The sequence below is a fragment of the Polyodon spathula genome, chromosome 13 (genome assembly GCF_017654505.1).
Source record: "Polyodon spathula isolate WHYD16114869_AA chromosome 13, ASM1765450v1, whole genome shotgun sequence".
Classification (NCBI taxonomy): domain Eukaryota; kingdom Metazoa; phylum Chordata; class Actinopteri; order Acipenseriformes; family Polyodontidae; genus Polyodon; species Polyodon spathula.
The window spans coordinates 7,911,706-7,924,752 of record NC_054546.1 but is presented as its reverse complement, the minus strand read 5'-3'; the positions used below and the strand labels follow the sequence as shown (position 1 = coordinate 7,924,752).

At 42.5% G+C, this 13,047-nt stretch overlaps 1 protein-coding gene across 20 annotated transcripts in view; it reads right to left on the bottom strand.

Moving 5' to 3' along the window:
- The window catches only part of LOC121325571 (calcium/calmodulin-dependent protein kinase type II subunit gamma), a 57,609-nt gene that overhangs the window by 34,834 nt on the left and 9,728 nt on the right, over positions 1-13,047 (bottom strand). For all 20 annotated transcript variants that reach the window (XM_041268265.1, XM_041268270.1, XM_041268268.1 and 17 more), the window contains exon 3: positions 2,381-2,440. In XM_041268265.1, coding sequence (XP_041124199.1) covers positions 2,381-2,440 — 60 coding nt within the window. The remainder of the gene's footprint in view (positions 1-2,380; positions 2,441-13,047) is intronic.

Sequence of the window (13,047 nt, the reverse complement as noted above, 5' to 3'; positions counted from 1 at the left end):
AATGTCAGTGAGTTGAGAAGCTTTCTGGGAATGGTCAATCAACTTGGAAGGTTTATTCCTCAGGTTAACAGACAAAGACAAACCTCTTTGAGATTTGCTTTCTAAGAAGAACCACTGGTATTGGGGCATTGATCAAGTCAAACCCTTTGCAAGGCTGAAACAGGAGCTTTCATCAACACCAGCGTTAGCTCTGTATGATCCCAACAAAACCAGAAAAGTGTGAGCAGATGCTTCTTAATACGACCTGGAAGCAGTCTTGCTACAACAGCAAAAAGACAACTGGGAGCATGTTGAATGTGCTTCACAGTCTTTAACACCCACTGACAAGCGCTACGCTCAAGTGGTAAAAGCAGCACCAGGCCTGACGTGGGTATGTGAACGGTTCAGAGACTCTCATGGACAGCATTTCCACTTTGAAACTGACCATAAGCCGTTGTTAAGCTTACTGGGAGCTCAAGCACTGCATGTACTACCACGCAGAATTCAATGTTTCCGAATGCGACTGATATTCCTATTCTATCTCACATGTGCCAGGAAAGAGCCTGACCACAGCAGATACACGGTCACGTGCACCCCTCAGAAGACCACCAGTTCTGAGACTGAGCTGATGGAAGACACCAATGTGTATCTGGACTTTGTAATGGAAAATCTTCCAGCAAGGAAAACTAATCTGGATGAACTCAGAGCTCATTTAAAAAGGCAGACGTGCGTGTTCAAGAGTTATGCAGACTGGACGGTGCCTTGAAGCGGTACTGGACCGAACATGCATTCCTCACAGTGCAAGATGGCCTTCTACCGAGTGGAATGAGACTTGCTATTCCAGCAGCAATGAGAAACGATATCCTAGCTAAACTACAAGAGGGACATTAAGGAGTGATTAAGTGCAGGGCGCAAGCAAGACAAGCAGTATGGTGGCCTGGTCTTAGCCAGCAACTCAGCGAGGTAGTTCTGAATTGCTGAACATGCATCAAGGAACGCACTAACCACACCGTTCCTCTTATGCCACCTGAGCTACCAGAACAGCCCTGGCAGAAGACAGGAGCCGATTTGTTCATGCTTCACAGCAACAACTACCTCCTTGTTGTATACTATTTCTCTAGATATACAGAGATAGCAAAACTTACACTAACAAGATAATCTGACGTATTTTTACACCTGAAGTCGATCTTTGCACAGCACAGGGTTCCAGAGACTTTTGTGACTGACAATGGACTGCAGTTTTCCAGCCACAGCTTTGCTACCTTTGCTTCAGAATATGGGTTCAGTCATGTGACCAGCAGTCCCAAGTTCCCACAAAGCAATGACAAAGCTGAACGAGCTGCTCAGATAGTGTAAAATCTGCTGAAGAAAACTACAGATCCATACTGGGCGCTTTTAGCTTACAGATCTACACCCAGCTCAACTTTTAATGGAAAGACGTCTTCACGTGACTTCACCAATTTTTCCTTCTATATAGGCCAGACTTTCCAGGTGAAGCTACTGTTAGAAACAAAGAAAGGGAGAAGAGGGTGGCAGAGAAGAATTGCTTTAACAAGTCCACAGCCTGAGTAAGCTGACAGCAGGACGCCAAGCCTGGGTGTCAGACTCCAGAGTACCAGGAAAAGTAATTTTCGAGCATTCAGCTCCACACTCTTTCTTCGTTGATGTGCCTCAGTATTGTAAGTCGCAACTGCCATCACCTGGTCACCCTTGAGACCACTTACCAGTGATGTCACCCAAACCGACAGTCCGCAAACATAAGCACAACCCTCAGTGTTGCCATCGTTGTCTACTCCTGAAAACACTCTTATCGTTCGAACACCCAAGTGAGGACAAGATCAGGAAGATTAATCAACAAGCCTCAGAGACTGAATCTTTGAAGGGCTGAAAGTGCATATATTAGTTGTTTGTATTTCAGCAGCAGCGTTAAAAGAAAAATAATAATAAATAGCTGAGATTGCAGAAGATCTTAAGTTTAAAACTAAAACTAGTTATAAAACAGGCCTTACATTCTAAAGGCAGAATCATCCCTTAAGGCCCTGTTGAGACAAAGGTAGTCTACCCTTTGCGCTCTAGAAAGGGAGATGTGGTGTTAGGTTAATCACAGTGTTATTGTTCCGGTATGTGTTGAACTGGATGTTATAAATAGAGAGGAGAGCCAGAGAGAATATCCTGGAAGCAGGCTGTAGTTTGCTGTGTTAAATAAAACAAAGTTAAAATGTACAACAGTTGCCTTGAAGTTAATGGAACCCATAATATTGGATAACATGACAGTTATTTTGTCAATCCTAGCGAATATGAACATCCAATTTTTGTATAAGAATACATCAAAAAAAAAATTTGTTGGAATACTTGGATAATTGTCCCAGCACTAATTTATGTGCGAGTGCGTTTCACTCACCAATGTTGGGGTGCTTCAGGAGACGGCAGATTCGCGCCTCTCGATCCAGCTTCTGGTGATCTGAGGAGACAGAACAAAGAGGACATGACAGTGAGACACACCACCTCTGAGACAAACATGCACTGAAGATGGCACTGGCCAAAAGTTTGTCTGCTTGAGTGGATGAATCAGTCGCTTATTGTAACAAACCGCTTTATCAAATTGAAGATATACAGCAAGGATGGAAATAAAACACCCCATTGCATAGCAGTTTGATCCAATTCCTGGATTTACTAACAGTTTAAGCAGACACACCTGAGGTTGTTAACGCTACACTGTGGCTAGTCAAGCTTGTAGTAAAACCTGGAATGGGTGAAACTGCTCTGCCAGGGATTGCCAAAGTTGGCCCCTCCACATCTAGTCTTTGTTTCAACACTGTTCTAAATTATTTAATTGAACCAACTCAATCTCCGTCCAGACCCTGAAGTAGTTAATGATATCAACTTACCTGTGAATGGCTCTCCAGGACCATGATTGGTCACTCCTGTGCTATGCAAATTTAGTCTTATTTCCATCCTTGTGCTCCCTGTATCTCTGTCTGACTCAAAGAAGGTGTGAAGTACTGAAAACACGAAACCAGTGATAGGCCCTTGCACAGTAAAACACAGGACTTTTACAATTTACCATCAACGTGGTATGACTGTGAAATAACCACATTCATGAATTCCAGAATGGTGAAATATCAACGGGATCTGCAAAAGCAAAAACAGACTCAAAGTGAGGAAAAAAATGAAAGTACACCCATCTGCTCAAGATCTTCTAACACTTTCAAGTGCTTAAGAGTGCACAAGAGTTGAGTTTATTTTTCTGTGTGGACTGTGCTGTTTATTGTGCTCTGTGGTTTGGAACAGTTAATCCAACAACACTACAAGACAGTTTTAATGAAAATCAGGGTTACCTTTTCAAAAAGATCATTATTGTGTGCACATTGCGGATGGCACAGATTGACAGGGGCAAAACAAACACCCATGCTTTAATCTGAGGAAAAAAAAAAAACCTCACTCACCCACCTCCCCACTTGGACCAGAACACTAGCACCATATTTAACATCAACCCACGTAATTTGACAGCTACATTGGTTAAGTGAGGGAAGAGGGAATATGAGAGGAAAGGAGAGAGGGGAGAAGAGGGGGTCTGTGCTACGTATCCTGTGGATCACATGGCCTGACCTTAGCAGCAATTCCTCAAATCCACAAACTGATGACAAAACAAACCGACACAGCAAATTCACAGCCGGCAGGAAAATCACAGACCACAGCCTTCCAAATTACAGAAACACTCTGGCAGAAAATCTGAGTACAGAACTCGGGGGAGACGGCAGCACAAACAGCAGGCTTACTGCCCTGGCCTCTCACCTCTGAAGACCCGGGTTCAAAACCAGGAGCAAGTGAAAATACACACAACTAAGCAAGAGACAGTGAGAGAGAGAGAGAGATAGAAAAAAGAGAAAGGACAGAGAGCATGAGGTCACACCTCTCACAAATCTCATTTATTCAAAGTTTAAAAAAAAAAAAAAAAAGCCAACAGGAAATACAACATCGCATCTTAGATTAGATACTTGCAGTCCTCCTCTAGCCAGCTGTCACATATCAACTGAAACTCAGATCAAAGAAGCGCACAGTAAACTCACTGAATGAATATAAAACCTGCACTGGCTCAAACTGCTTTTAAATAGGAGTCTTATTAGGCTTCCAAGCTGGCTTGGGATGCCTATTTATTTTATAGATTTTTTTTTTTTTTTTATTTATTTTTTATTTATTTATTTATTTTATTATTGTCATTTTTCCTCCCAAAACATTAAACTTCTCCTGTTCGCACAAGGTGTAGCCAATCAACATTAAACTTGGCAGGTATCATCCCGTGGAGGTGACAGTTCAGATGCAAAAATCTTGGTTGACTCCCGTGTCAACCAAGATGGCAGCCTGACACATTTTTTGGAAAATGTATTTTAAAATCTTCTTCTTGGGAACCGGTGAACCGACTAATCTGAAACTTCGTATACAGCATCAGCAACCAAACCCGCTTCAAGTTGCAGCGATAAATTTGAATATCAAAATGGCTGCCACCAAATTCACTGAAGCGCCTCAAACATCAAACTGCTTCTGTTTGCAAACCGTTTAACCAACTAACTCTGAACTTGTTAGGCATGATCCTCGGGACAATGGAATTCAAACAGGGAAAAACGGTGTTCTTTAGCAAACCAAGCCTACATTTTCTTCTGAAATTGAAAACCACTTCAGTTGAAAAATAGTTTATTTGATTAACTCCAAACTTGACAAACATCATCCCCTCTGTCAATAAAATTTACTTTTTCAAAAATGGTGTTTGTGCGTAAAGCAATATGGCCGCCTGACACATTTCTTTAAAAACCTTTCAAAATCTTCAGTCAAATATAAAACTAGTTTACTAGTTTTGTAACTCCTTACAAAGTGGAAATAGGTTAATGGTTACTATGGGACACATATAGGAAACCATATATGTGCTCTATCCAAAAATGACCTTGACCTCTCCAAGTTAAAATGTAAAACTTGCTTATAACTCCTTACAGTGTATGTAGGTTAATGTTTACTATATAGCACAGATAGGAATCCATTATATGCTCTATCCAAAAAAAACACTGCCTGTGACCTTTGACCTCTCTAAGGTCAAACGTAAAACTAGCTTGTAACTCCTTACAGTGCACATAGGGTTATCGTTGCTATGGTGTTTAAAGTTATAAATCATTGTAAGATAACGAATTAATGCAGTATTTTGAATTGAAACTGCTCCATAAAACTGATCTGTTGCTGACACTTGTGCTGCAATGCTAAGGCTTGCCAAAATTTTCCAACAGGTACTGAGCTTGGAAGCTGTAAAACTGCACAGCAGTTCTAGTTATTATTATTATTATTATTATTATTATTATTATTATTATTATTATTAACCTGACAGAAGGAATGTAAAACCTTGCTCTGCAATGAGAGTATTCTTTCCACCCCTGCCATGCTTGAAGTGAGACTACAGAGACAGGGAGAATACACCGAGATGCAGAGCTTTGAATCTGAAACACAGGCACTGCAGACAAACTACTTTTTCAGAAGAGACACAAAGTGGGTCGTGACGTGTTTAACTCAATGTGCAACACTCTTGTTCCCCCTGCGAGCCACACAGTCCTTTATCCTGCGCCTGCATCACTGACCTGATTCCTGCATCAGTGTGACAGACAGGAGTACTGTCTGCCTGCCCGCCCTGGAAATAAGACTCCCAACGCATAGCAGTTCGAACCACTCCTGGTTTTACTGCATGTGTAATAAGACACACCTGAGCTGCAAGCTCATAATAAAACCTGGAACGGGTGAAAGTTCTATGCAGTATGCAGTATTTCAGACTCAGCATAGAGATTATGATAATCTCTGCCTTTCTTATTTAGTGCTGAAAAGAAAGCTGTAGCAGTTTCTAGTAGTTTTGTATGTGTGTGATGCTATGCAAAAGGAGTCTTATTTCCATCCCTGGATCTCTTCAATGAAGCCCTGCCCGCCTGTTCAATTGGTCCCCCTGCTTGCACTCTAATCCATTCGCTGGCTTCCCGGAGACATTAATAGCGCTCAGCGGGCAATTAGGGACAAAGTTTAACGTCCACAGGTCAGAGAGACGGGAAAGACGCTGTACCAGATGTTCAACTCCCACAATCCAAACGTGCAAAGCAACAGCAGCCAGAACAAACAGAGAAGGGCAAAGAGATGGAACGGCCAAGCCCTCATCACTCACTCTCTGCGAAAATGCACAAATATTCACAAATATGTAGGTTTCCCCAAAACACACAGAGTCAGGCCCCAGTTAGCTCTGCTGCTGGTTTATGAAGCAGGACCAGCGTTACACTCACACAGGAGTTGGCTCTCTAAGCTGTCTGTGTAGAGCAGCTCTGTGCTATAATGCCCAATGACAGACAGAGCAGTGCAGAGTACAAAACCAGGCAAGTTTTTCCTATTTGGAGGAAGAGGAAAAAAAAAAATAGATGTACGGCTGCAATGAACAGGTTTCTTTGTTGGAACACGTGCCCATCCCTTCCAAAAGGGAACCTGTTTTATAATTTGTGCAGTTTGGGCCATGCTTTTCCTATCCCCCTCTCCCAGTAAAAGATTGCACCCTCCGTTTGGAGGTTTCCAGGACAGCAAAGAACAATGGTGACAGCATTCAATATTCCTCTCCTCTGTGTCGATCAGGCAGGTTCAGGTTGTGGTCACAAGATCCACAATGTTGCATGAGTGGGTTGATCCTGTTAGACAGGACCCTCAGCTTCACACTGAACAACAACGAGCGAGCAAGCAAGCCTCCCCACCTCGGCAAGCACACAGCACTAATACACTTAACCCTGAGGACATGCTGCGTACAGGGCGTTTTACTGAATCTATGATTATTATTTATTAAACTATTTAACTTAGTTCTGTCAAAACCAAAAAAAGATATATTAAATATGAATGCAGTCATTGTATCTGGGAGTGATTTTACAGTCTAATACAGAGAACTCAGTACTGGACTGGGGATCTGAGAGCCAGCTAATGCAATACGGTCTAGTATAGAGAACTCAGTACTGTACTGGGGATCTGAGAGCCAGCTAATGCAATACGGTCTAGTATAGAGAACTCAGTACTGGACTGGGGATCTGAGAGCCAGCTAATGCAATACGGTCTAGTATAGAGAACTCAGTACTGTACTGGGGATCTGAGAGCCAGCTAATTCAATACAGTCTAGTATAGAGAATTCAGTCCTGCGGATCTGAGAGCCAGCTAATTCAATACAGTCTAGAATAGAGAACTCTTTACTGTACTGGGGATCTGAGAGCCAGCTAATTCAATACAGTCTAGTATAGAGAATTCAGTACTGAGTTAATTATATGAAGTTATTGATGAAGTCCCATTTGTTCTTTTAAACAGTTTTTTCAGTGAGGTTAACAACAAGAGGTCTGCAGCACACAAATACAGCAGCTGAACCTCAGCTGGGACTGGACTTGCAAAACCGGCCTTTGCGAGTCAGAGATGCACACTGACAATGGGCCAACAATACAAAGGCATTCATTTTTACATGGAAATGGCACATTGACCTAAAGGTGTGGCATCCTCATACGGTTTGAAAACTAGTGCCGTTTCTATATACAGTTTTCTGTGATTCTGAGCTTTAATCTTAGGTCGAGCAGGTCCAGGTTATTTTATACGGCATGCACTGTAAAATAATAATAACAATAATAATAATAATAATAATAATAATAACAATAACAATAATAATAATACAATTATGACCACTACTACCAACAATAATAATAAATGATTTCCCATGGGTCAATATATTGGCTTTTGAGTCTGCAACAATCACACAACAATCACAAGTGCTAATAAACATGTCTGAAATGACTCGGGATCAAAACTGGTGGGAGGTTGTGATGACAAGAACAGGGTCTGCACTTGAACCCAGTTTCACCACAGTGCAGTGCGAGCTGCCAGCAATCCCAGTAGATGACTGGGAGGGAAGCCCTGTTCCCAGTTCAGCAGGGATGTAAACAACGGGAGCAGGGAGACAGCTGAACAGGAAATAGAGGGAGATTACCCAGTTTATCTGCTTTAAGAGACTTACCCACAATGAGGCAGGAGGTGAGGGCAGCACAGATTACTAAAAATAAAACAATCCGTGGGCTTAGCACTGACTCACACAGCAAGGTACAAACACGCACACACACACACAGTGGTGTACACAAACAACGCATACAAACAACATGGTACACACACACACAGGGTGTTACACAATCACAATGCACACACATATTATGGTACACTGTTGGAGAACATGGAAAGAAGTTTGAATGCAATATAAGATGCACGTGTTTGCAGGTTTGTACACTCTTAGTTTTAAAAGGAGATTATCAGAGGAGGTATAGTAACTGGTAAATGCGAGATTGTAAGATTGCATTTCACTGCACTGACAACGACCGTCTGACTGCTGGAATAAACACAATCGCACATTGCTGGAGGAACCGATCTGCCCAAGAGATAACACGGGTTAAGCACAAAAGAACAAAGAGTCACACCAAGATAACACCATCTTAGGCAGTGTGAGCCAGAACCAGTTTTCTTTATGACACGTACACGAGACCATCCTCAGGGTGTCCGGGGTGATTGAATCCACAAAAGAGAAAAAAGGAGGGTGGGGCCGAAGTCAGTGGCTAATTAAGGTGCGCTCAGCTCTTCTCTCTTTCATTCAGACTAGTATTGGAGACTTGTTGATCGAGGAGCCCTGGAGGATCAAACCTACAGTATTGCATTATATTATTTTGTTCTGTTATGCTTTGAACTTAAGTTCTGCTCCATGCAGTTGGCATATGAAAGTGTAACCCGTACTGTTTTGCTTTGTCCGTTCTTTTTGTTTCCAGAATTAAATTGCATATATATTGAATAAAAGAAACTAATATCTGAATAAAATGACTCTGTGCATTTCTTTCATCTAGTTCACATCAAGAAACTACTCATTACTTTTAAAAAAACTACTTCATACACAAACACACACACACATACACACACACAGTGTTACATAATCACAACCCACACACAGACAGCATGGTACACCATCACAACTAACACACACAGTGTGGTACAGCATCACAATGCGCACACACACAGCAGGGTGCACAATCACAATGTACACACACAGCGGAGTACACAAAACATGCACAAACAGTTTGATTCACATACAGCTCAGAGAAACTCTCCCTCAGCTCTAACCAGTAGACCCACACTGCCTCCCGTCCTTCCTCAGCTCTCACTAGGTCACACTAAATAGTTAATTAGTTAAAAATATAATTAGGTTATAATGGAGATTAAATAGTGCAATGCAACCTCTGCCACCTACACAGATAACAAAAAAAATACAGATGAAAAGTCAGAAGTAGAGAGAGGAACAGGAGATCTGAAAACTAAGGCAGGCTGGAAGAATCAACACACCTTTAAAGTGTTAGTCTTTATCTTTCATCGGAATTGGATTCTCACTGGTAGTTAATACAGAAGAAAGAGGAGGAGAAGAGAGAGAAAGAAAGAAAGAGAGACAGGGGAAATTGTTATGTCAGTTACACCCCTCTCAGCATCTGCTGGACGCAACAAGGTTTCACATATAACACCAAGATTCTCAAGAACAAACACACGTCATCCACCGACGATCTCAGGGAGTGTTACTACTACAGTAGGCTCCTGTTAATCCGGGTCCCTTAGCCTGGCAGTCTGAATACGAAGAGCAGTTACAACAATTAAAGATCAGTGACTGTTTTAAAGCAGCTCTCTCTGAATCTGATTATGTTCAGTATATATTGTGATGCTTGTTGGGACATTATATTTTATTTATTAAGTTTAATTAACAGCGCAGGGATTTTCCAAACTCAATTTCGGCAAATCCACGTTTTTCCCTAATTCGGGCTCAAATCGGTTCCAATCTGCAATGCTTGACGGGGGTCTACTGTATATATTACTATATACTGCATAGGTTTGCAGCAGAGACACACAGAAAGATAACTATCAGCTGTATACACAGCAGGACCACCAATATCACTGGGAACTGGAGTTACTGTGAACAAAAACAAAGCATCCCCGGGGGACTACCAGGGCACTGTAACTTCGAGACATGAAGCCAACATCTCCAATTGCTGGGTCTTTATCACTCGTAAAGCAAAAAGTCAATTTTCAGCTCTCCGCTTTGTAGTTCTGCAGCTAGGTAGAGCACCAACAGGCGAGACATAGGAGCCGTTCCTTTAGTCAAGCTAGTTGGAGTTCCATACAACAGGCCAGCCCTTATCAGAGCAACCAGCCCAAGCCGTGTTACTGTAGATTATACAACAACCGGACCACTCTCCCCTGTGATCCTATGGAGGTCAGTCGTTCAGTTATTATTTAGTACCGCAAAAGATGGCACTAATTGTTGACTATTTCAGACGAAGGGAGGTAAAATATAAATAACTTTAAAAGTTGTAGTATAATACTGATAATGGCACAGCCGCAGGTCCTGGGCTTTATTGACTCAGTAGGTCCATTATTACACACCACAGAAATGCCATTATCCACCACCCCTGACCCTCCTCTTCCCTGTATAACCCACCTTGCTATAAACTGCATCTCAACAGATGAGTCAAACTGCTTGAGTGGGCCTGTCTTATAATTATCAGCTCACTGCCACCGCCTCTTTGACGCAGTGAGTGGGTAGCAGTTTGAGCTGGCCACCTGTCGAAAAAAAAAAATAGGACTAAATCCTTCTTGATTGGAAGAAAAAAAAATCGCCATGGAGACTGAAGCTAGCCACTCGCTCGCTCTCCCCATAGCTGGTACAGTAGAGAGAGTGAGTGGTGTACCCAGCATTACTAGAAATTGCCGACTGGTGCAACGAATTAGCACTGAGAGAGAGAAAGAAAGAAAGAAAACCAAGAAAGGAGAGTTCGACATGCAAGAGACAGTGTCTCTGCATCCTAATTTTACCCCAAGACACCTCCCTCCCTCCCTTCCTCCCTCTCTCTCTCTGCTGTGCCTGGGCATGGCTGCAGTTTGGTGCAGTGGCGTGGGTCGCTGCAATAGGAAGCCGGCATGACATTTCCAATCCTGCGAGCTGATAGTGTAACCAAGGAGAGCAGCGCTAAAAATAAAGCAGGAGGGCGCAAGTCCTCGAGGAGGGATATACTTGGAGAGGAAGGCACAGCCCCCAAGCGACCGAGAGCAAAGCAGCAACTTCACACTGGCTCCCTGCCCTCTGCATCCCTGCAAACCTCCAGGGCATTCTATCTCAGCTCTAAACACCCAGCTCCCTCCCAGTCCCTCAGATCTAACCACTGTTTGTCTCTTTGTATTAGCACCACAAGACAACACAGCTGATACTATTGGATCACAGCTCGGTGTGAAAGCAAGCCAGCGAGTCCAACCTTCCCCCCCCTGCCCTCCCCAGTCATGAAGGAACCAGCACCTCTCGTCTGCAATGCAGATCACAGCACCTGATGCCACAACACAGCACGAGAGAGAGAGAGAGAGAGAGAGAGAGAGAGAGAGAATAAAACAAAAGGAGACTGAGGGGAGTATAAAATGGGTTGGGAGAGAAAAAAAAAGGAGCGAACCTCTAGTTTATAACTGCATCTCCAGTGAAGCAGCTAAACAGTTTACTGCAATCCACACACTGCAGTTCTCCCTCTTCGATACTTAGCTGCTGTCAGCTTCTGGCTGGATTCGGAACTGAACCTGCTGCATCAGACTATGAACGAGTAGAAGCAGCAGCCCCGTTATCATCGTCTCCTTCAACTGGCTTAAAAGACACAACAGGCTCAAATTGCTCAGTTTCTTTCTTTTTTTTTTTTTTTAAATGCCGCTCCAGGGATGTAAATAAGAATCTCATTGTATAGCAGTTTGATCCATTCCTGGTTTTGCTATGAGTTTAATAAGACACACCTGTTTGATTTGTCTTGAGAGGGCAACTCTGGTTTTAAACATATAGAGGACAGCCAATCAGAGGGGGGGTGGGGGTGTTTCCACCAGTTATGACTGGATAAAGGACAAAGAACACCAATCATTTCCGTTTCCTGAAGTACAGTACAGTTTAGTAACGACTGGGCAGTGGGGGTGTGTACAGCAAACAAGCTGGTTACTTAATTTTATAGATAACTGACTCACACCCTGATACTGCACAGACAAGATTCCTCAGCTTTGCATGAACCTTCCCAAGCTTGCAAACCAGAAATCAACATTGAACATCAGTTTTTTGTAAAAAAAATTAAAAAAAAAAAAAAACATTGGCTTAAGAAAACCAGTATACACTGAAGTCTCTTAATCACCCTCCAGTTGTTTGTTTCTCAACATTGTGTATTAGTGTTGCAGTTTCAAAAAAAAAAAAAAAGGAGTTCATTTAAGTTTAACAAATATGGCCCATCGCGTTTTAAAATGAAAATAAGTTTTTACTTCAGAACCACAGAACCAAGACTAAGACAGCTATGGATGTGCATGGCAATGGCAATTTTTTCCCCCCTGTCAACCCAAGTGAATATGGTAGCAATGAGTTAAACATAGCAAGGTCCAGCTGCCTGACACTGCCTTCAGAGAGAGAGAGACCGAGATTGGGAGGGATCACGGACCAGGCAAAGCAGCACCATGACAGAGGGTCAGTCTCAATCAGGCACCCACACCCCCACACTGACAGAGGGATTGGAAGGGGATTTACTGCAATAATAAAAACAAGGCAGTCCTTGGGGGGGAGGGGGTTTTACACCACCACTGCTAGCAATTTGTTGTCCTTTCAGGAGACATTGGATTTTATTTGTTTAAATTGAGGTAGTTTCTTTAAATCTGTACATTTCTGACGCATTGAATTAGATACCTTGCGCCTCCTGCGCACAAATAAGAATACACTTTTTTTTTTTAAAAATGATCAGCCTTTACACAACCAGAAGACAAAAGCACTGTCTTCTTTTTAGGGCCATATTTATATGCATTTACCATTGCGCCCACACCTTTCTTTTGTAAAACAAGAATAAACAAAAACTACAGAATTAACAGTGAAACAACCAAGATGCAGGTAGGAGCTCTCAAATGAGCCTCCTGAGTTTTCTTAAAAACACTGCAGCTCTGCATGGCCCTGGATGTTTA